Raw genomic sequence first — 22,926 nt, 5'->3', positions numbered from 1 at the left:
AGAGCACCTTCCAGTGCCTGAAGGGGCTCCAGGAAAGCTGGGGAGGGGCTTTTCACCAGAGCGGGTAGGGGCAGGACAAGAGGTAATGGTTTTAAACTGAAAGAGGGGAGATTTAGGTTAGACATCAGGAAGAAATTATTCACCATGAGGGTAGTAAGGTGCTGGAACAGGTTACCTAGGGAGGTTGTGGCTGCCTCCTCCCTGGAGGTGTTCAAGGGCAGGTTGGATGAAGCTTGTGCAGCCTGGTCTGGTGGGAGGTGTCCCTGCTCATAGCAAGGAGGTTGGAACCTGATGATCTTTAAGGTCCCTTCCAACCTTCACCCTTCTATGATCTCCAAAAGCCATCAGCAGCTTTTTTAAAGGACAGATTTCATAAGAGAATAAATTCTCCTGTGACAGAGCTCAGGGGTCTGTAACACCAGTGTGTCCCAAGCAGGGTTTTGTTCCCTGTTTCCACTGTGGGAGGCTGCTCCCTGAGCAAGGAACCCCTTGGGGACACAGAGGGCTGAGCATCACACTGGGGCTCATGCTGCTATCCACCAGACCCCTCATACCTCTCCCTTGGCTTTTCAGAAGGCCTCAGCATAACATTACCTCTCACATCAGCAAGTGATGGGCTGAGTATGCCAAAATACTGACTGGCCCGACAGATCTCCCCAGTTGGCTCCCGTTCCATCTTGTCTCCCCGATTTTCTCTCCTCCTTTAGCACAGCTAGCCTGCAGTCACCATCAGGAGAGTGACACAGATGTTTGTGCAGTCATCTTTTATCAGAGCATGGTTTTCATCAGCCCCTGCTTGCTGACATTCAGTCGCTTGTCACTGAGCAGGCACCAAAGGCTGGGATGTCACGGTCACATCCCATTGCCAGGCGTGTCACTCTCACTCGCACACCACCAAGCCCCCCGGGGTGGAAATGCTCACTTCCCTCTCTGTGTCTTTTGCTCAGACCCGAGCGTGCCCTGGGGGCTGCTGGCAGGGAGCTGTGGCCCTGCTGTGACACAATGTGGAGACATGTCCAGATTGTACCAGTCTAGCAGAAACCAGAGCACGTTTTCCAGCAGGCACTGGGGGCAGGAATTGTCCCCTCCCTGCCAGGATGTGTCTCACTCCTCCCAGGCAGCGCCCTGAGGATCAGCAGAAGCCACAGTTTCTGCCCATCTATTGCCTGTACACCCCTGGATTTCCATACCTCACCAACTCTGAGGGTTAGGCAAGAGGTGGTGGCCCCTAGAGGAACCCAAACCTCTAAGTTTAATTTTTCCAGCTACCAAGGAAAGCCAGAGAGGGTTGCTGTTCTCGGCTGACCAGACTTTGGTGGCCAAGGAAGGTAACAAACTAGTCCCAGCTTATTGAAGGTCTGGGTGAGACTCCACGCTCAGCTGGAACCCAAGCCCACAGTCAGCACACCAAGCACCTCACCCCTGCACTTCACTGTGTTCTAGCTGCCACCCGGGGTATGAACCAAACGTTGAAAACAGACGTATGACAGAAAAACAATCTGCCTCTGCTGGAGGCAGCCCAGGCTGGGCCAGCCCCACCTCAGTGGTGCAGGTGCTTGAAGCTCAGGCTGGGAGCAACACTTTGCCACCCAGGCCCCAACAGCCCAGCCCTTGGCCACGTCTTTAAGAGCATGTGTCACCCTTACACGACCCACTGCCAGGGGAGTGACAGGGGGCAGCTGGCAGCAGGCAAACAAACCCACAGTATAAGTTCATACAAGCAAACCTCTGAACTTCCACAAGCCAGAGAGCGAACAAACAAGTCTGAATGGCACAATGAGGGCAGTGTCTGGTTTGTACAATACAGAACTGCCATTTATTTCTTTTCACATTGCCAATAAATAATTGCCTTGACGTAGAACAAGAAGAGTCCAAACAATATTCAGTGCTGCTGGAGATGTAAAACTAATCCTTAAAAAAAAAGTGCTTGTGGCTGAAGGAGGCCACGGCAGCTGGAGTTGGAGTCTGACTTTGTTCTTACCTCCTCTCCCTTTGTCAGCTGCTCTCAGCTTTCCCAGATGCTTTCTGGGATGACATTTGCAAAGCTTAGTCGCAACTCAAGACAAATCTTTCTGTAAAAGAGTTAAAAAAAAAAAAAAAAGACTGCAACAACAATACTGTAGTTACCCAAAGGCTTTTGAAAGTGGAGAAGGGTTGTGTCTAGCTGACACAAAACCAAAGCATGCACAGAACTGACCTGCTTGGAAAAAAAATTGAAAATATCTTTAAAATTTGGCATCTAAAGTTAGCGTGAGAATCGAGAAGTCATGCGAGAGAGTCTGAGCTGGTGGCACCTGGGAATTGCAGGTTTCAGGCCGTGTCAGGGTTTGCCAGGTGGAGCCTGCCCAGGCCCCGGGCACAGGCACCTGCCCCGTGCAGCTGGCAGGGCTGGTCCCTGCACATCTGCCCTCAAATGCCACCAGCCCTCCGGAGCAGGAGGCGGCTGCTGGTGTCTGCCAGACCCCAGCAGGGCCTGACACACCCCAGGACACACCCCAGGACAGTGTGGCTACAAACAGCCCTCACTACTCACACTGCCCTGGCCGGTGCCCCTGGAGAGGCTGCACTGCCAACTCATCACCAGCACAGCTGCTGGCATGGGGCACCTGTGTGCCAGCAGCCAGAGGAGCCCCAGCCACTTCAAGACAGCCCTTTGTTTGGATACGGTCACAAAAGTTGGGTAGAAAATACAAGGATAAACTTTAAACCAAGTGGCATTACACTTAGCAAACTGATGATTTATTTTCCTGCTCTATGGGTGCCTCTGCCCGCTGTCAAAGCAAAGATGTTAAATTTTCACAGGGGATTATCATATATAAAAAGGGGAAAACAGCAGTGACCTCGTTGTGTGCAGAGACATGCTGTGGGGGGACAAAAAGGAAAAAACAAATCCAGAGCAACCGCTCAGCTGGTTAAGCAATTCTCCCCCTCAGTTCACAAGTGCATCATGGATTCAAACTCATCGATTCGCTGTTTGGTGTTTCCTTTCCTGATCCTCCGGTAGGAGATTGTGTTGTACCGGGAGTAGCTGTGTCTGGAGATGTCATTTTTCTTCCCCAGGCTGGGCTGCTCCCCAGGTTTCTCAGCCTGGGCGTTGCAGCCAGGGCTGGTGGGGGCAGATGCAACATCCTTGCTGCTGTCTTGCTGCTTCGGCGGGGACGCCTCACCGTTCTCCTTCTTCATGTCGATCACCCGGACTTCATCCTCTTCGGTGTCCTCCTCCTCCTCTTCTTCCTCCTCCACCTCCTCCTGGGCCGCCCCTGGCTCTGTCTGCCCGCTGCCCGCAGCCCTGCCCAGCCCTGCAGCAACACAGAGAGACGTGGGGAGGACGGGCACAGCCCCTGCCCTGCCTGCCCTTGATGTGGCACCCGGGCAGGTGGCTGCCAGCTCCTGTCCCCAGCACCCTTCCTCCAGAGCATCAGGAGTGTCCCCCAGCTCCAGGCTGAGCCCTGGCACCACCCCTGCTCCCCAATGCTTTGGAAAGGCTCCAGACAGTCCCAAACTCACTCCAAGGGTCACCCACCTGAAGGTGGTATGGGAAAGCTGGGGAAGGGCTTTTTGCAAGGGCATGGAGAGATAGGACAAGGACACGGACACGGACACGGACACACACACACACACACACACACACACACACACACACACACACACACACAGAGTTTCCAACTGGAAAAGAGGAGATTTATATTAGACATTAGGAGGAAATTCTTCACTATGAGGGTGGTGAGACCCTGGCCCAGGTTGCCCAGGGAAGCTGTGGCTGCCCCATCCCTGGCAGTGTTGAAGGGCAGGTTGGATGGGGCTTGGAGCAGCCTGGGCTGGTGGGAGGTGTCCCTGCCCATGGCAGGGGGGGGTGGGACTGGATGGTCTTTAAGGTCCCTTCCAACCCAAACCAGTCCAGGAGTCTGGGATTCACCTGCCCTGAATTTTTTCACCACCAGTCTCTTTTGTACCCCCTCTTCCATGAGCCCTCCCATGGCCCTCCTGTCCCAGGAGAGGGGTTAGCCCGAGGAGGGGGGGCAGCCTAGCACCCCTGCCCCAGAGCAGAGGCACTGTGCCCTGCACCCACAGCTCTGCTCCCGTCCTCCCCACTGGCCAACATCCCACTGCAGGGCCCTGCACGGTGCCTTTCCCAGTAGCTTTCCCAAAGCTCCCAGGCTGTCTCCGTGGGCAGCGCTGGGCTCAGTTACCCAGACTCCCCATTTGGAGCTGCTGACCCCACCACGGGACTGGAGGGTCCCAGCTCCTTGGGGCTCTGGTGCAGCAGGACCTGGCACAGGGCTCCTGGGATGTGTCCCTCCATCAGAAGTGGCCAACCAGGCTGAGATGGCCATCTGCTCCCTGTCCTGCTGCCTTCACTGACGCCTCGGTGCCCAACAAATGGCCTATTCAACATTTTGCCTGTGGGGTCCTGAGTATTAATTAGACTAAATTGGTTAGGTACTAAAAAGCTGCCTGCAATTTAGAGATAAAGTGCTTGTAGCTTGGGGGGGGGCAAGCACAGGGGGGCTTGTGCAAGATCATTTAATAGGTTTCATTGTGCACTCATAAAGCAACACAGCTGGAATATGGATGTCAGCTCTAAGTGGGAAAGCCTCCAGCATGATTCACCTCCTCACAGCCTCTGCACCTGCTATGAAATATTATTTTGCCCCTGGCAAAGGTTCATCTATTTTTTCCTTTTTGTAATTAAAGTTTCTGTTTACAAGGCATGGCCCATACATCTTTCAGAGCTCCATTCATCGACACCAGCCTTGCCAGTGCCACAACAGCTACTGTGGGTTGTTAATCTGCTCTTCTCCAAGGAGGGGTTTCATAATCTGCTCTTCTCTGAGCAGGGTTTCATATTTATGTGGCAGCTGACACACAGAACAACCAGGCAACCTCCTGCAGCCAGCTGGTGTGCAACTGGCAGGAGGGTCCTGCTGGGGAGTGGCCCCACCATGGTCTGGGCTAGTGGGGGGGAAACATCATTAGCCCATGGCCCAGACACTCCTCATCCCAAGCTGCCAAAACCAACCAGCCAGGCAAGATGCCATGGGTGGGAGGCACGGAAGGGCAGCAATGCTAAAAGCCCACCCACAGAGGAATGTAGCTTTCCTCCTTTAAAGACACAATAAAAAAAACTACTCCTTTGAGGAGGAGGGGCTGCATTTTGCATGGCACAACTAAACATGTTCATCTGTGGGTACATGTAGTCCCTACATGTTTTCTTGCTGCCAGGGCTGGGCAGCCAACCCACCCCAGCAGCCCTGCTCCCCACAGCAGCAGGGCCAGCTCCAGCCTGGGCTCCAGCTGGGGTTTGCCACCTTCACCTAGGAACGAGGGGACACACCCTGGAGCAGACAGCTAAGAGAGCAGAGAATTTCCTGCCAGGTACTTGGGCATCTGGAGTGTTTTGACACTTGGTGAAATCAGGCAGGAAAAGAGCTTGGGTTTTGGGGCTGCACATTTTTGATGTGCAGAGCTCATCCTCTGAGCTCCCAGCACAGAGCTGAAGATAAAGCATCTCCCAGTCAAAGACCCCATGGTGCTTCAACACCCTGGTGATGGAGGTACACACAAACCTCTGGATAAGTACCAACCGTGCTTCCTAAAGGGCAGCAACTCTACTGCTGAGAAATGAGCCACTGCTCCCCACAGTATAAGGGTCTGACCGAATTAAAAACAAGTAAGAACCCCCTCTGTGTGCCAGTCTGTGAAGGCTTCTCATGGCTATGCCTCAGGAACCCTCAGGACACACGGCATTTTCCATTACCTCCCTCTGATTCCTGGCTGCTGGTCCCTGTGTCCTGGGTATCAGCTGATCCCTGCTGGAGCATCCCATCGCTTTCCTCTTGCTTTTCTTTAGGAAACACAAAGCACAAGGAATGGAGGGATGGAGCCGTTAGTGACAGTAATTAGGTTCTAATGGTTGCAGATGGGCAGCAGTTTTTCAGAGCAGATAAAAAAATTGCTTGTTCCTTTTGTCAAGATACTTTTCATCGCACCCTCTGCAACTGCTACTTCAAATTTGTCTCTAAACTCTGAATTACTCTGAGCCATTGCTACAGAAGCCAGAGGCTGGGACTGTTGACTAACTCGCTCAGTACACCCCAGTATTCATCAGGCCACCCACCAAACAGAGCTTTGCTTTCCAAAGGCTTAAAGAAAGGCCGGCAGGTACGTTACCTTCACATTGCTCCCTTCCATCCAGATCCCCCCGTGTTACGTCCTCTGCCAACGAATCCCTGTTTTCCTCCTGGTTTCCTTTCCCGAGGAGACGATCGGGGCCGGTTTCTGCATTCCCACAAGGACCCGTCCCCACAGAGTCTGCAATTCCATCGATGACACCGACGGCCTGGCACGGGCCCTTCTCCAGGGCCGCGCTCCCGTTGCACTCGGGCATGGCGGACGCCGCTGGGACTTCTTCTGCCATGCTTCGTGCCGTGCCCAGCGGCGGGGCCCCGCTCCTGCACCCCGCGCTCCTGCTCCCCTGCTCACACGGCCGGGGCGCGTCTCCCCTGCAGCGCAGCGGGTCCCTGGCGGCACCATCGGCTGTGCCGAGGGCTTGCCCGAGGGCTCTGGCCACAGGGCGACCCAATCAGCACCTCCCCTGCTGCTGAGGCTCGGCCCGTTGCATAATTAAACGCACCATTTCAATTTACATAAACAAACAATCCGAAGCAAGGCAGCTTTTGTGCTGGCGTGGAGAGCGGGTCTTTCAGCATGTCAGCCCCGCGGTAACAAACAGCGATTTTGTCCTCTGGGCACAACGGCTCTTTGTGTCCCCGCCCGGTCACAGGGACACCGATTGTTCCTGCCCCTAATCCCTGGAGGGTGACCCCCTGTCCCAGCACTGCTGCCACCTAACCCGCTTAGCATTCCCCAGGGATGCGTGTGCCGTGAACCTCCCCGTGCTGGGTGAGGGACGCGTTTTGCACTTGCCAGGGAAGCAAGGGGCTGGTTGGGCAGGCCCACGTCCCACACACGGTGCCAGGTCACGCTCTGTGCCACGCAGGGGACACGTCCTGCCAGAGCCAAGCGCTGCACCTGCAGCATCCCGGCATCCCTGCATTCCAGCATCCCGGCATCCCCACACGGTGGGGGCTGGAAGGGACCTCTGGAGATCCAACCAGGTTAACCAAGAGCAGTTTGCTCAGTGAAAGGCACCTGAAGGGCTTGGCCCTCAGGGAGCAGAGCTGGAAGATGAAAGCCTAAGGCACAAGCCACATTCACCCAGATGTGATGGAGGTGGCAGGTTCCCCAGGCTGAGCCAGCCAGGTGATGGGGTGCTTGCTGCCTGCTGGGCCCCTGTGAGACATCCCAGTGCATCCTCCACCACACAGCCCCCTTCTGCAAAAGCTGCAGTAGAATCTCTCTTTAAAGAGATTAGTACTTCCACCAGTAATTACCAGTCAGACCCAGGAGCAAGAGGAGAATGTTCTGCAGAGGGAAGCAGAAGGATCACCCAACCAGCCCCCCAGCATTTTCTGAGCACAGCTGAACTCATCTCAACCCCGGTGCCCAAGGCCAGGTTTATGTAACAGTGTAATCTCCTGCTGTGAATGACTTTTTGTGTTCAAACAATACAACATTTTTTATATATTTGGGATTATGGATTTGAAAATCCTCTTGTCGAGTTCAGACCTTGATTAGAAACGGACCCAAGACCTTCCCACTGGTTTTATTCATCCATGAATTTGCATCTTTAAACCAACAATTTTTCATAATTGTTACTAAAATTAGTTTGGTGTAACTGCTTTATAAAATCAGCCTTTTGCTAGGAAAAAAATGTCAAAGACAGATTATGTGGTTTGAAGGTGAGCTGACAACAAGGTGCCCTCAGGAGAGGCTGGTACCCAGCCCGGGCTGATGGCTGCAGAGGGGCAGGTCACTCTCTGTTCTTATGAAGCCGTTTCCCTACCCCCAAGATAATCCAAAGAGCCCGCTCAGGTGATTTCCCATCTGGCAGCTCCTGTCCCCAGGGTTCCCCTCGGTGTGAAAAGCACCAGGGCTGGAGCACGGAGCAAACACCAACCAGGCTTCACCCCAGAACTGAGCCCAGAGCAGGGCAGCAGGCTGGGCAGCAGGGAGTCCTGCTGGGCCCACAGCCATGTCCACTCCCACCGGAATGGGGACAGGCCCTGTCCCCATCTTCCCAGGAACCTGCCTGACTCCTCCCTTCCAAAAATATATTGAAACCATTTTAGGCATTTCCTGGTGCCATCTATTGGATAGATGACCAATTCTCAACAACTCACGTTTTCCCAAGCGAGCACCTCGTGCGCCAAGTCTGTCACAAACCCTTTTCTCCGTGACCTTGAACACAGGAAGTCCCTGTTCGAGCTGTCCTTCGGAAAGAGCTCCTGGAATTTCAGAGACACTGGGGCACAATAGGGATTTGAAAGTTGGTGAGGTCCATCGTTAGAGCCACAGCAATTCAAAGCCATTCCAGAAACAGGGAGGGGTGGACGTGGCAGGGCGTTTGGTTGCAGGGGGCTGCAAAACCAGGGATACATGCCAGAGGGATGCAGTTACAAACTCTACCCGCTAGTGACAAACCATGGGCACGTGGAATCATCCCAGTTTGAACAGTGTTAAAAATAGGCAGCTGCTGCTTTCCTGCTGAGAAGGAGCCAGCCCTGAGGAGCATGCAGGAAAGCAGTGGCTGAAGGGCTGTCACCCGCTCTGAGCACCAGTGAAGCAGAGCAAAACCTGGCACACGCAGGGACACGGGTCAGAAATGCAGGAGATCCTCATCCTGGTGGCAGCTTCCAGGGCTGGACCATTGGTCTGTGAGGGGAGGGTTTGCAGGGCAGTACAGGCTTGGAGACAGAAGGATTTTCCACTGGATTTGAAATGTTCCCAGCAGAAGCCACAGCCCGTTTCACAGTTTTGTGGCGGAAAACAAAACAAACCACAGGCTGAGAGAGCCCAGCAAAAAGCCAAACCCTGAGAGACTGCCAAGGTCATGAAAACTGGGCAAGGCTGGAGAGAGAGCAGTGAGCCAGTGTGACAAACCTGGGCTGCAGAGACAACCTCTCCTCAAGGAGGTTTTCTGCCTCTTCACTGCTAACCCAAGGGCTGAGTGCCTTGACTCTCATGCCCCTCTTTGGGGCAGGATCTTGAGGTCAGGGAGGGGGTGGCTGGCACTGGCCAGGACCTGGTTAAGAGCCCTTAAAATGTCATGCACAGTAACATTCAGCAAATTAATTGAAGTTTTAAATTGGGAAAGGAATTGTATTCTTAAAAGCAGCCACACCTCTTCCCGCTGTAAACTTGCCTCATCCCCTTTATCCAAGGGGGATAAGAAGAGAAAAGGTAACCCCAGGGTTGTTAGGACATCAAGCAAACTTCAATGAAGGTCCCAAGCATCTTGGAGCCCCAGCCCTGTGACCCACAGCAGCTCCCACACTCCCACCCTCCTCCCACGAGGCAAAGCAGGGAGGGTTCCAGATTGCTCTCTGCGAGCAGAAATGCCCTTTTAGAAGACTCTTCTTGCGGGCTTTGCTCTCGGAACTCCTTGGTGTGCCCTGAGCTCCTCCCTCCCTGGGAGGCCGGGGCCCACCGGCCGGCTGCATCTCCTGTCACCACATCCTGTTTCCGACACCGCCCTGAGCCTGAGGGGCTGTCAGCTTGTGCAGCCCCAGCCTGGGAGATCATCACTTGTCTGGGCTTTCTTGAGGCCTTTCTTAAGCTTGTTCAGGCTCTCCAAACTTAAAAGCAAGCACCTATCTCCCAGGGTACGTCAAATTGACTTCCCATACCAAAAGGAATCACTGCTTTGGACCATAAAGCTGCACCCATTTCCACCAGCAACACAGTCCTAGGAAGTAAAGTTCATACAGTATTTAAAATACCTTTTTCCTCTTCATAAAACAAAAGACCAAGGCACCCTGCCCAGCCCCAGCTCTGCCACTGTCCCAATTGCAAAATGTGACTGAGTTTAAAGTCCCTTTCTGAGTGGTGGAGGTCTTGGTTCTCTCAGAGACACTAAGACAACCTTCACCAGCGCTTCTGTGCCCACAGTTGCTTTTGGACACCCATGTAACTGCCTTTAACTCCAGCTTGCCCGAACAAAAGTAATCAGGTGTTCACCTCAGCAGCACAGACAGAACATCATTCCCGTATCTAAAACCATGCCAAGCTGCTCTCCTGACCACCCCCAGCTCTCCCGCAGACTTGCTGTACTAGCACCTAGTTAATCCTTTTAAGACAAATGACAGACACCCATACAGATTCTGCTGGCTTAGCAACATTCATTGATTAGAGAAGCATTGGGAACAGGTTGTTTTTATTTGGGGTTCATCTCTGAGGGAAGCTACTGGGCTAAGCCTGAGGTTGCTGACAAGAACAGGAAGCCCTGCAGCAGCAGAACCTGAGCAGTAAACACACGCAGGCACTGAGTCACACAAGGCATTGACGTTATGTTTTAAATTCTTCCAATTGTCTTTGAAAAACACAATCAGGTCGCTTGGGCTGAAGGAACAGCCTCATTCTGTGCTGCCTGAGAGGGGAATAAAATTCTTCTTTTTCTGCACATTTAGGCCCCTATGTATTAAATCACTCACATAAGCTACCAAATCAGTCTTACTGCCTGGAGAACTGTGAAGAGCCAACGACCCTCCTGCCCAGGGGCTGCATCTCCTGCCACCCCAGGGCTGCAGAGGGGCTGGGTCTCTGGCACAGCCCTCTGACGGGGTCCCCTGGATGCCACCTGCCACCAGGTCCTGCAGTGACCCTAGGGGCACCAGCTTCCCCTGCAGTGGAACAGCAGAGGGGCCTGGGGGCTGAGGGCTGGAGCAGCATCTCCAGGCAATGTCTTTGCCTAGGCAGCCCCATAGGGGACTGGCCAGCACGTGTCCCAGTGACCAGGCAGGTGTGAGGCTGTGGGAAGCTCCACCTCAACCATGCACTGCAGAGTGTGGGCAAACCCTGCCTTTCACTTCAGAACCTCCTGCCCGGGGAGCCTCTCTGTTGAAAGCTCTGGGCTCCTTCCTCTTTCTGGCAGGGCTGTCACTGCTTTCAGTGGAAGCACTGCCTCTGTTACAGACCTTTGGAAGATTGTGACTTCGGTAACAGGAAATAAATAGCTAAAAAGTCCATTTGCATTGAATTAAGAGCTGTTATCATCACTAGAGAATGCTGAGGGAGCTCTGCAAACATCCTCCACGTTGCAGTCAGTCACTTTTCACGCTAACGGGGCGGCCCACGCTCTGCTCCGACTGAAAATTAAAATCATTTAAAAACCCGGAGTATTTCAAATACCATCAGTCCCGCTGTCAGGTGGTGTGAGGAGAGGAAGAAGGCCGTGCCACCAGGTTTCACTCACCCCGTGCTGAGGGAAGAGCTGCTGCCCTCACTCCCAGCCCACACAGCGGGTCCCACCCGCAGGGACGACACGTGCAAGGTCACACCCGACTTCCCTCCTCTTCCACCGCCCGGTGAAGGCCTGGGATGAATTTCGACAGATGCTTTCGCACACTGGATCTCCTGCTCTTCCGCGGGAGGGTCCCAAAGCTACTGGCGCAGCCGCTGCCCTCCCAGAGCGGGGACGCGGACCCGCTGCTGAAGCTGCGGTTCCTGCGCAGGGAGGAGCGTCCGGCAGCGCCGTCCCCCTCCCCGGGGAACACGCAGTCGTCCCCCAGGCTGGACTGGCGGCTCAGGCTCTCCGCAGACCAGTCCTCGAAGGCTCCGCTCTGGTAGAAGCTGTCCTCGCTGCCCAGCGTCATGGAGCTGAACCGGCTGCGGGAGCTGCTCCCGCTGGAGATGCGGGGCTGCACCCGGAGGGGTCCCGGCGGGCTGCAGCCCCCCGGCAAGCCGGGCTCCTCCAGCTCCAGAGCGCCCAGCACAGCCGCGTCCTCAACCTCCCCTGGATGCAGAAGACAAAAAGGAGCGTTAATCGCGGCTCGGGGCCGGCGGGTGGGATGTCTGTGCTGCGGTGGCACAGGGGAGGGCCACGCTCAGCATCCCTCCGCCGGAGCAGCCCCTTCCCCTGTTATCCCTTCCCCACTTCCCTGCTGTGTGCTCTCCACCCCTGCCTCCCCCACACGCAGAATCAAAGCTGCTCCCTGGGCGCAACCCGTAAGAACCCAACCGAACAACCCTCTTCCCTGATAAGCCCAAAACAAGAATGGAAACAAACTTTGCAGCCCACATCAACTCCTTCCCTAGAACTCATGCAAAAAAGAATAAAAACAAAAACAAAACAAAACAAACCCCAAACAAACAAACAAAAAACCCACAAACAACAAAGAAGCCTTTGGGCTGTGTTAGTCAAGCAGCTTCCCAAATTCCTTAGTCCCGGGGTTGGGGGGAGGGAGAAGGGGGAGGTTTCCCAGGGCCAGCCCCACGCCTGCATTAACACGGGGCGGGGGGAGGAAAGAAAGCACAGGAAAGCCAGAGGGAAGGATGCCTCGGTGCTGGGAGGGAGGGCGGCAGTGCCGGGACGTACCGTGCAGCAGGCGCTGCTCCCGCAGCAGCAGCGAGCGCAGCTCCCCCCGCCGCAGCTGCAGCCTGTGCTGGGGCAGAGAGCGCAGCCGTCACCCCCCGCTCCAGAGACACTCGCACGGCCCGCTCGGGGGGCCGAGACAATCTGCCCGGCCTTGAGCAAAGGTCTGAGCACCCCCAAACACCGCCCGGCTCCCCCGATCCCCGGGCACAGCCCCGACCCCGCTCCCGCAACCCCCGACCCGCCGGAGCCCGCCCGGGGCCGGGGCCGGTTCCAGCCCCGCAGGGAGCACCAGCGCTGCCCCCCCCGGCTGCTCCCGCCCCCCCAGAGCCCCCCACCATCCGCCCACCCGGTTTTACCTCCTTCAGAGAGAAACAGACAGCCCGCAGGGAGGGTTATTCCAGCCGGATTGATTTAAACGCACTTTTTAAAGTCCCAGGCTGCCGTGCAGGGTTTTGGCATGGAGTTGCCTTAAGGAAAAGCCCCTCACGGAGGTCACCCAGCCATGTAGAACCCTGGTCCTTGCAGTGCCTGCTCCCCCCTGACATCCCCCTGCCCTGTTTTCAACCGTTCCACAACATCCCTCTGCATTCAACAAAGGATTAAGGAACTAGGCATTTACCTTCAGTAGCTGCAGCTTGGTTTCCAGCTCCATTTTCCTCAGAAACGTGGCCCCGTTGATGGTCTCTAACCTGTGGAGAGCAGGACATGTCAGCACCCAAGCAGACAAGGTGCCCAGCACTGCCTGCCTGGGGGCCACAGCCACCCCCAGTGGCAGCACAAGAGCTTCCCTGGCCTTCAGTGGGAGACACTGTTCAGCCAAAAACCAACTGGGGCAGGGATGCCTACCTTAAATAGTTCCCTGAAGACTTTATCAAGTCCACAATTTGCTTGTGACTGAAGCCATCGGTGTTCACGCCATTGATGCTGGCGAGGATATCGCCTGTTGGAGACACAGGAGGAGGGGGCTGAGCACCTGCAGCACACACACCCCTCCCATGTCACCTACAGTAAAAACTCATCCAGAGAAAAGCAAAAGAAGGCCACCCCCAGCAAGGAAAAACCAGGAGCAGTTACCCATTTGAAGGCCAGAAAGGTGGGCAGGGCTTTCTTCCTGAACTTTGCAGACACAAGTGCATACCTCCAGGGAGCAGTCATTTTCGTGTGGAAATCTAATAGTCTGTCAGTACCAAAGGGACAGTGTTAGCAGCATTAAAGCCATGAAAACAATTTAAAAACTAATAGTCTTTTTACACGTTTTTTAAAAAGAGAAGGCTGGGATGAGCAGAGCACACTACCATACAAGCCAGGACTTTGTTCTTGACTTGCACATTAAAATGTACAATAAGTAATTCTAAGTATAAACCCCTCGTGTGGTTAGCAGTGCTGACGTGGGTTTAGAGAAGTGCAAAACTAGGTGGTGCCTCCTGACCAGATCTTGTGATGACAGGAAATGTCTTCTTGGGTACATGCAAACACCAGTAGTTAGCCACATCTTCCTACCCAGGTTTAAGACTGAAACTAAACTTCCTGAAAACCTGCGACAGCCACACCTAACCCAGATACCAGAAGTCACTTCAGGTCCCCAAGTTTCTCAGTCAGGAGGAACACATAGGGATGAGGATGGGGTGAAGTAAGAGTTTGTCTGGCCCAGTGACACCAACGCCATGATTTCAGCCAGCAGCAGAACAACAGTAAAACTTTTGGCTAAAGTAAGCGCAGCAAGTGAAATGTCAGGACCTGTCATTGTCTGTCACACTTGCCTTTTTTTCAACCTTTGTCAGGGTGGAAGGCCTCACCTTCCTGAAAGATTGGGCCAGCTTGAGCAATACCAGCTGCACAAGCAGGATGGGGTTTATCACAGCTAGCTGGAGCCATATGGACAGAGATGTCTCAACATCCCACCAGAGCCACCGGGAGAGATGGACATCTCCATGGTGGGACTGATGGCCCCAAGAATCATAGAATCATAGAATCATCCTGGTTAGAAGGGACCTTGAAGATCATCAAGTCCAACCACAACTTAAACCCCCCAACCATAACCTGATTTACCTGTTCAGTGCCTAAAATGTGTCACTAAGCACCACATCTACATTTCTTTTAAATTTCCAGGAATGGTGACTCCAACACCTCCCTGGGCAGCCTGTTCCACTGTCCAACCACTCTTTGGGAAAAGAAATTCTTTCTAATATCCAGTCTAACCTTCTGTGGTGCAGCTTCAGGCCATTTTCTCTGTCCTGTCATTATTCACTGGAGAGAAGGGCCCAACTCCCACCTCCTACAACCTCCTTTCAGGGAGCTGCAGAGAGCAATGAGGTCTCAGCCTCCTTCAGACTAAACACTGCCAGCTCCCTCAGCTGCTCCTCATAGGACTTGTCCTCTAGACCCTTCCCCACCTTGATCACTCTCTGGACACACTCACCAGTGCCCAGGACAGGGGCAGGATCACCTCTCTTTTCCTGCTGGCCACGCTATTCCTGATGCAGGCCAGGATGCTGGTGGCCTTCTTGGCCACCTGGGCACACACTGGCTCATGAGAAGCACTCTAACCAGAGGATGGACTTGCCTCTTAGGCACCTTCTCACGGACTGCAGAGATGGCTGAGCCATAGTTTTGAGGGGTCACCTAATTTTTAGGGGTGAGATGTGCTACCAGTGAGCCTGCTCTGCAAACATCTAGCCATGTTGAGACCTGCATGGTGTCCACGTCACCCCCAGCCTCTGGTCTGCCAGTGGGAAGTAGGAAAAGAAGCAGTAACATGCAAGAAACTCTGGAGTTCAGCCATCCCTGCAGTTCCCATGAGCTCCCTGCAGATGGTAGACCTCGAGTTTCACATAATTTGCTCTAGTTTGCCTAAATTCCACTTGTAGGGATGAAATCATAGCTTCTAAGTAGTGACTTATCACAGTATCACTATCATTCTGCTTGGAAAAGACCTTCAAGATCATCAAGTCCAACCACTAAAACCTCAGTCTCAGAGTGATGGTGCCCTTCCATAGCCTGGACGTTCTAGTTAAGTGCTGAAGCTCAGTGTATCTTCAGAAAGAAAATATGCCAAGAACAATTATTTTTAATGAGAATGTCACAGAATGAAAATCTGTCCTGACAATTTATATAAAAGCCCAGTAATTGACTCAATTATCCTCCCTCCTGAAAGCTCTGCACTGTTCACCAGCTGAACGCATCCCCGCTCATTAGTCACTGAGCCAAACCTGAAGTTGAGCTTTCCCAATTATGCTAATTTCACTGACAGTGCCGTTTTCCCGTGGTGCAGGGGGAGATGGAAGTGCTGGAAGATGCCCTGTGCCACAGCAAAGGGGTGACCCAGGGGTCTGGAGGCTGCCCACACTGGCTCTTGGGGCTGAGCTCCACAGCCTTGCCCCAGCCCCCAGCCCCACACCACAGCCACCTTTTCCTGGGACTATTCAGTATTTATAACCAGGATCTTAGCAGGATACTGACCCAAGAGTTACCTTTCTCACAAAAATCCACAGAGCAAACATCTCCCATCAGCAGGACTGCACCCCTGGCAAGATTCTGATTTTCCTGTTCAATGATTTACTGGCTTCTACATCTAACAGAATTTCTCCCTCTGTAATTTAGACTCCAAACAGTCATGCTTAGCAGTCATTTATTAAAAGCCACACCAACACTGCACATCTACCTCAGAAATACATCTGTCTCTGTGTTAGAGGTAGGAACATGCTGGCATAAGGTAGTTTTTGGAGAGAAAGGGGTTGTCTCCTTTTATACAAAAAAATTCTCATATACAATTCTCAAAAAAAATATTCACTTGTGGAGGTAAGGAGGCACGTCTGGGTTTGGATGAGATTTCTCCTACATTCAACACTCTGACTTGTGAGAAGGCCAGAAATTCTCATCCATGACCTTCACTGTGAGAAAACCCTTGGAAGCACATCCTATTTCCATATCATTATTGTGAGGTCTCCAAATTTCACGAGCAGCTGACAGATCTCTTTCTCTGCCCCATGCTGCCTTAACCTAATTTTGAGGATGTGACTCTTAAGAGATTGCATCATATTTTATTTTTAAATGAATCAACTCGCCATTTAAGTCTTACCTGGATTTCAAACCCAAAGGTCTCTTTATCTTCTTTCAAAATAGCCACCAAACGTCTGCAAGAACACACAGAGCTCCATGTGAGTGCTGGGGTGCTGTGCACCCTCTGTGTCTAACCAAACCAGTCGTGCTCCTGTACTCACCCCTCCTGCACTAGCAGGGTCTCAGCCTCCCCTTGGCACTGCTGCTGCTTGCTCTGTCCACCCTCAAGCTCAATGTCACAATTTTGCCCGCCCCTCCCAGTGTGGCTGGGGGCCACGCTCGGCCTCCCATCTTACCCCCAAGGGCTGCTCCACGGGAAGATTCCCAGGAGACAGGTTTTATGCAGAATAAGTAAAGAACGGTGATTAGAGATTAATATCTTCCTACCTGTGAGGTCTGGAAGAGCTGCCAAAGGAGCCGGAGCTGGAGCTGGAGAAGGCAAGCTGCAACCAGAATTTGGAGAAGCAAAGGGTCAGGAGGTTCACGGTTCTTTGAGTTCCATGGTTAAAATCAGCAGTTTTAGAGAAAAACTAAAGCAGCTGGTGGCATCCCACCCTGGGCTTGCACCACCATAGCCCCTCCATCAGCCAAGTAAGAACTTAAACTTTCAGAAAACAAGGAAATGCTGTTGGGTCCGTGGTGCCAAACAACTCATCATCACATTCAAAGCCACCTGTTACACCCTGATGGTGACCTCAGCTGGGCACAGGCCAAGAGCAACAGCCCCCGGGCACACAGACTGTTCCCTGCACAGCCTGGAAAGGGCCTCCCTCCTGCCAAAGGAGTCTTCCTCCTCCACCCTACAGTTCCTCTCCAAGTGAGTTTGAGAGGAATTCAGCTCAGTGACAGACCCCATGTCAGCACCACGGGGGATGTCGAAAGGGCATTGCTGCAAGACGAAGTATCAGCTGGTGTGAGGCAGGGCATAACCCTCCTGAGGAGGCTGTTGAAGGAATTCATGGTTATTTTTATTATGCTGGAAATTAAGCCCTGGAAGACTGGCTATATCTCAGCTCTTTCATTTTTCCAAACAGAAAATTTAATCCCAAATAAAAAAGGCGTTTCCAAAATTAAAAAACAGAACAAAACATGGGTAGTCTTAGCACATCATGATATTTTTTTCAGCTGTTCACCTCCACAAAACATCTCAGCATCCTTGCTGGGCGACAACAGTGTAGAGTTACTGTCCCAGCTTTATTTGGAAAAACTGGCCTCTCACTAGCTCTCTACTGCAATGAGTTAAAATCAAGAGTTGAGCCACCACCAGCCAATATAAAATGAAGCAACACAAGGTGCTTTTTTTGAGCAGGGGTGATAATTTGACATCTTCACAATTAGCTTCCAGAAACTGAGAACAAGTGGAAAAATTCATATTGCAGCCCAAGAAACATTTTCCAACAGGGCAGGGAACACTTCCCAAATACTGCTAGAGGTGTAATGTCTGAGGAGAGCAGAAGTGAGAAAGATAAGAGAAACAACCATTCAGGGAAAAACCTGCATCTGGCAAAGCATTGGAGATGGACCTCCCACTGGTCCTCCCAGTGTCCACAACCCTCCTGCCCTAATTTGCCTAATAAAACAAAACAAAGCAATGCTCCATGGCAGCTCTGCATTTTCAGATAAGAGAAGGAATATTCCTTCCTTGTGGATTGCCCTGTGTTATTGCAGCACACCTCTCCCACAGCAAGGACCTTTCAAAATGCTAAACCAGGTGAGGGTCCAAGGTTTTGGAGACCAGGGAGTGCCACCATTCCCGTTAATGCGGGAACTATTTTCTAGATGGTGCCCACATCACGTCCCTGTTATGCCAAAACTGCATCTGTCTTCTGTACCTTTCCCCTAAAAAAAACTGTGGGCATTTATAAACTTAAGGGCTATCAGAACAGGCAGAAAGCACACGTACATTAAGGTGACTGCAGGGCAGCTCTCTGTGCAGTGTCTCGTGGTGCCTGCCAGGCAGTCCTGAGTTGGTGCTGGCATGCCAGCACCAGGCATGGTCACTGTCCCCAGCAGCCACAGTCACTGTGCCAGGCTAGTGAGCCCTGAGCCTCAGGAGCCCTCTGGAAAATGCCTGGATCACTGTAAAACATTGATTCTTCCCATAAAAGTCACCCACAAATAAGGAACTACATTATCACTAAAATGTTTGTCGAGTTTAGCCAGCACAGCCAGACGTCTCAGGCTTCAGCAGTATAAAAAGGACGCCACAGGATGGCACCTGCAGAAACACCCTGCTTTATAAACATTCCTTTCCCGGGGAGGGAACAGCGCTGGTGGGCACAGCTCCGGGCAGGCTCATCCTGGCTGCCGGGCCCTGCTACACACCAGTGCTGGGGACATGCAGTCCCTAATTTGCCCTCACACCTTGTGCCATGCAGGAATTCCTCTCCAGCAGCAGGGCCAAGCACGGCTGCTGCCCTCGGCCCCGGTGCCGGCAGCAACTGCCACGCAGGGGCTGCTCCATCGCATTCCCAGGGTGGGGCTGCACTGGCCCTCCTTTATCTCCCCACACATGGACAAAGGAAAGGATTAAGTGCGTGTCTGTCCCTGCACAAAGCAAAGCCTTAAGTGCACAGATCCCTCAGTGCGCTGCTGATACTTTCAGATTGTTATGGGTCTCAAACTTTTTTTCTGTTCACGCTCCTTCCTCCTGGGCGGATGGACCAAGGCGGGAATTGCTCAGCTTGGCAATTGGCAGCAGCAGCAGCAAGGGACAGTTCTCATCGGCTCGTCTGTGAGAATGCAGAGGCAACCAGCAGAAACGCGCACAATGTGCTGTGCTGTTCTTGCGGGGGGAGCCCGGACAAGAGACACAGCCCAGCCAGCCCCAACAGCTGTAACAAAATACTCCACGATCCGCACGGAATTAACTCCTGGTAGGTGCGTGGCGGGACAAAGGACGGGCCAGCTGGGCGGCTGCCCTGACAGGAATGCAGGTTTAAAAGAACACCCGGACAGCAAGAGCGAGGAAAGAGAGGGTGGGTCTCCCCAGCCCCGCAGTGACCGTACCTGCCTGTGCCCACGAGACAGCATCCCTGCCACGGGCTGGATCCCGGCGCCGTCCATCGGGACCCCCGGCTGCTCCCCGGCCCCGCCGTGGTCCTGCTCCAGCAGCCGCCGCAGAGCCATGGTGCGGGGACCCGCCGCTCCCTCCGGTGCCGGGACCCGCCGCTCGCCCCGGTGCCGGGACCCGCCGCTCGCCCCGGTGCCGGGACCCGCCGCTCCCTCCGGTGCCGGGACCCGCCGCTCGCCCCGGTGCCGGGACCCGCCGCTCGGCCCGGGGCCGTCCCGGAAGGCAGCCACGTGGGTGCGGCGGAGGTGCGCGTTACATCCAGCCCCGGCACAGCAGCAGGGCTCGGTGTGTGCCGTGCTCACGGGAGAGTTAAGAATTAGGCTTGGCAATTAGAGAAATCTGCTTACTTTCTGCATTCCTGCGCACAACAATCCTCGCCGGACGGCTTCTCCTCCCGGCAACAGTTTGTCCTTAAAGCACCAGCCTGGAGTCAACCTGCGGAGCGTCCCTCTCGCTCAGCATCCCTGGCGCTGCGCAGATCCCCTCTTGGCAAGGACGGGAAAAGAACGATTTCCTTGGCTGCGGGTGTCAGCTCTGGCTTCCCAGCCGCAAGGAGGGACACAAGGCCTGGAGGCCGTGGGCTGGGAGCAGGAGCTGGGACCGTGGGCTGAGCAGAGAGCTCAGCACAGGGAGCAAGGGCTGACCCGGCAAGTGGGAGGGCAGGACGGGCCAGAGGTGCGGGCAGAGGTGCGGGCAGCGCGGGGCAGGGGACAGGCCCTGGGTGACAGCCCTGCCTGGACTCAGGGCGCTGGAGGGACCTGCGGCTGCAGCCACCCACAGGAAAGCCAGCTGAGCTTCACCGGGGGTTGTGAAACCAGCAGGATGAGGTTTTTAAGTGCGTATCATTTTTTTTTTTTTTTTTTAAAAAAGAAGCCTGCTCTCCTCTTACACTGGAAACAAGTCTGGTTTGGGGTTGCAGAGCACAGAGACCACATCACGATCTCAGCAGAAACTCGGGGCACATAAAACTGTGAGCATGGTGGGAAGGGCTGCTCAGCTTAAAGAGAAGTAAACTTTACCTCCCCCAGCACAGGAGGGTTTTGTTCGCTATTTTTGCATGGCTGATTGTAATCATATTTCTGCCACAGTACGTTTATTTTCCTCCTCCTACTCACCCAGCCCTGCTCCGTGTCAGCGCACCAGGGAGGAGCTGCCTAACCCTGCTCCTTGCACCGCGGCCAGCTCGGCTCCGGGAACAGCACCGGGACGGGAGAGACACCGGCTGCTCCTCCCCTGCCCCTCCATCCATCCCTGTCCTCCCGGGAACGCTGCTGTGCCCGAAGGGACAAGCGGCAGAACATTATTTCACACACATCTCAGTGCACCTGGGCTGGTCGTTGAGTAAAGATCCCACTCTTGTAATCTTGTGGTGCCTCATCTCGCCATTAAGCAGCGTTCCCAGACTGGACAAGAGATGAGAGTATCAAGCCTGGAAAATGCCTTCCCTTGCAAAGCAGGCAGATAGTTATGACCCATGGGAGATGATTTTCTCATCCAACGAGAATTAATTATTTTTTACACGTTGTTGTCACATCTGACAAAAGATTTTAAAGAAAACCAAAATCACACATTTTCACCAGAAAGGGATTTTTGCAGAATTGGGCTGGCTGCAGTCACAGAATCACAGACTCATCCTGGTTGGAAAGGACCTTGAAGATCATCAAGTCCAACCATAACCTAAATCCCCCAACCATAACTTGACTTAGCCATTCAATGCTTAAATCATGTCACTAAGCACCACATCAATATTTCTTTCAAACACTTCCAGGGATGGTGACTCCACCACCTCCCTGGGCAGCCTGTTCCACTGTCCAACCACTCTTTGGGAAAAGAAATTCTTTCTAATATCCAGTCTAAACCTCCCCTGGTGCAGCTTCAGGCCATTTCCTCTGTCCTGTCATTACTCACTGGAGAGAAGAGCCCAACTCCCACCTCTTACAACCTCTGTTCATGGAGTTGTAGAGAGCAATGAGGTCTCAACTCAGCCTCCTTCAAACTAAACACATCCAGTTCCCTCAGCTGCTCCTCATGTGACTTGTCCTCCAGACCCTTCCCCACCTTGGTCACTCTCTGGACACACTCCAGCCCCTCCATGTCTTTCTTACAGTGAGGGGCCCAGACCTGACCCCAGTGCTCGAGGGCAGGATCACCTCTCTATTCCTGCTGGCCACACTATTCCTCATACAGGCCAGCATGCTGGTGGCCTTCTTGGACACCTGGGCACACGCTGGCTCAGGTTAAGTTGGCTGTCAACCAGCACCCCCAGGTCCTTCTCCATCATGCAGCTTTCCAACCACTCATCCCCAAGCCTGGAGCATTGCCTGGGGTTCTTGCGACCAAAGTGCAGGACCCAGCACTTGGTCTTGTTGAACCTCATGCTATTGACCTTGGCCCATGGATCCAGCCTGTTACTGTGCACTGTTGGGGGACCCTGGCTGGGTGCAGTCTCACCACTGCTGGGGACACCAACTGCTGCCACCCAGAGCAGCCCCAGGATGGACTCAGCAGCCCATGGATCTTCCTCACCTTTGTAGGCAGGTTTCTCCTGGCTTTTCTGTGATCCCAGAAAGAGAAGGCTGTTGGCGGACCCAGCTTCTGCTTCCCAACACCAAACTTCTGGTGTGATCAACACCAGATAAACCCCATATTTTGCAAGAGGTGTTGGTAACACAGCAGGCAGGAAGATAATATTTTCCACTTATGGAGAAGCACTGGCAATTATAGTAGAGAACAGAAAGGGGGGTTTGGTTTTATTCTTATTTCATAGCAGGCCTGATGCTTTGCCATGTAGGGCCTGTAACGCCCCCAGGAGTGACCCTTCCCATGTGTTAGAGTGCTTATGTAAAGGACTTTGCCTACTTGGGTCCTCCTGGGGATCTTGAGGAACATCGTTTCTTTCTTCAACCAGAGGCTGGGTTAGCATTAGTGTATGTTATTTAGTATAACCAATTTAAAATATGGCCACTGAAACATTTTATATGTGGCAGATGTTTGCAATTAAGTAAATAACATACTCTGGCCCAAGCTCAGACTATGTAGTCTGTAAGTTCTACCAGTGCCACAGAAGTTCATGTTTCCAGTCAATCTTACCTCCAGGTTCAGGGGCTGCACTGACCCTGCTCAGTGTTCATCTCTCTCATTTCCTCCATGGTGCCTGTTCAGAAAAATAAACTTGTTTAAGAAAAAAAAAAGTGTTTAAGAAGTACTGCAGGGGAAATCTCTCTCTTTCCTCAGAAAAATAACCTGTATTTCAGGGATGGCATCTGCTTGCTTGCTAAAGCTCACCAAGTAGTGCGGGACCGCAGTGACTCAAAACCTCTTCCCCTTTTCCTGTTCACAGTCACCCTGCCAAGTGCCT

The 22,926-nt window shown here is 53.3% G+C and overlaps 2 protein-coding genes across 3 annotated transcripts; both read right to left on the bottom strand.

The window, feature by feature from the left end:
• Positions 1 to 2,717: 2,717 nt before the first annotated feature.
• ERMN (ermin) lies at positions 2,718 to 6,535 on the bottom strand. Of its 2 annotated transcripts, XM_051624184.1 has the most exons (3): positions 6,172 to 6,535; positions 5,759 to 5,845; positions 2,718 to 3,299 (listed from the first exon to the last, which is right to left on the bottom strand). In XM_051624184.1, exons 1-3 carry the CDS (start codon positions 6,416 to 6,418, stop codon positions 2,935 to 2,937), a joined length of 699 nt encoding a protein of 232 aa, XP_051480144.1. In that variant the 5' UTR covers positions 6,419 to 6,535; the 3' UTR covers positions 2,718 to 2,934. The 2 variants fall into 2 exon arrangements, with proteins under 2 accessions (XP_051480144.1, XP_051480145.1); XM_051624185.1 differs by lacking the exon at positions 5,759 to 5,845.
• Positions 6,536 to 9,567: 3,032 nt separating this feature from the next.
• CYTIP (cytohesin 1 interacting protein) lies at positions 9,568 to 20,233 on the bottom strand. Its single transcript, XM_051624201.1, has 8 exons — positions 19,505 to 20,233; positions 16,883 to 16,938; positions 16,515 to 16,569; positions 13,511 to 13,613; positions 13,283 to 13,376; positions 13,056 to 13,125; positions 12,437 to 12,503; positions 9,568 to 11,854 (listed from the first exon to the last, which is right to left on the bottom strand). The coding sequence occupies exons 1-8, from the start codon at positions 19,622 to 19,624 to the stop codon at positions 11,394 to 11,396; spliced, it is 1,026 nt and encodes a 341-aa protein (XP_051480161.1). The 5' UTR covers positions 19,625 to 20,233; the 3' UTR covers positions 9,568 to 11,393.
• Between the last annotated feature and the right edge of the window lie 2,693 nt (positions 20,234 to 22,926).

Source organism: Apus apus, chromosome 6 (genome assembly GCF_020740795.1).
Source record: "Apus apus isolate bApuApu2 chromosome 6, bApuApu2.pri.cur, whole genome shotgun sequence".
Classification (NCBI taxonomy): Eukaryota; Metazoa; Chordata; class Aves; order Apodiformes; family Apodidae; genus Apus; species Apus apus.
The sequence above is the reverse complement of the archived record's forward strand: the minus strand, read 5'-3'. Positions and strand labels throughout refer to the sequence as shown.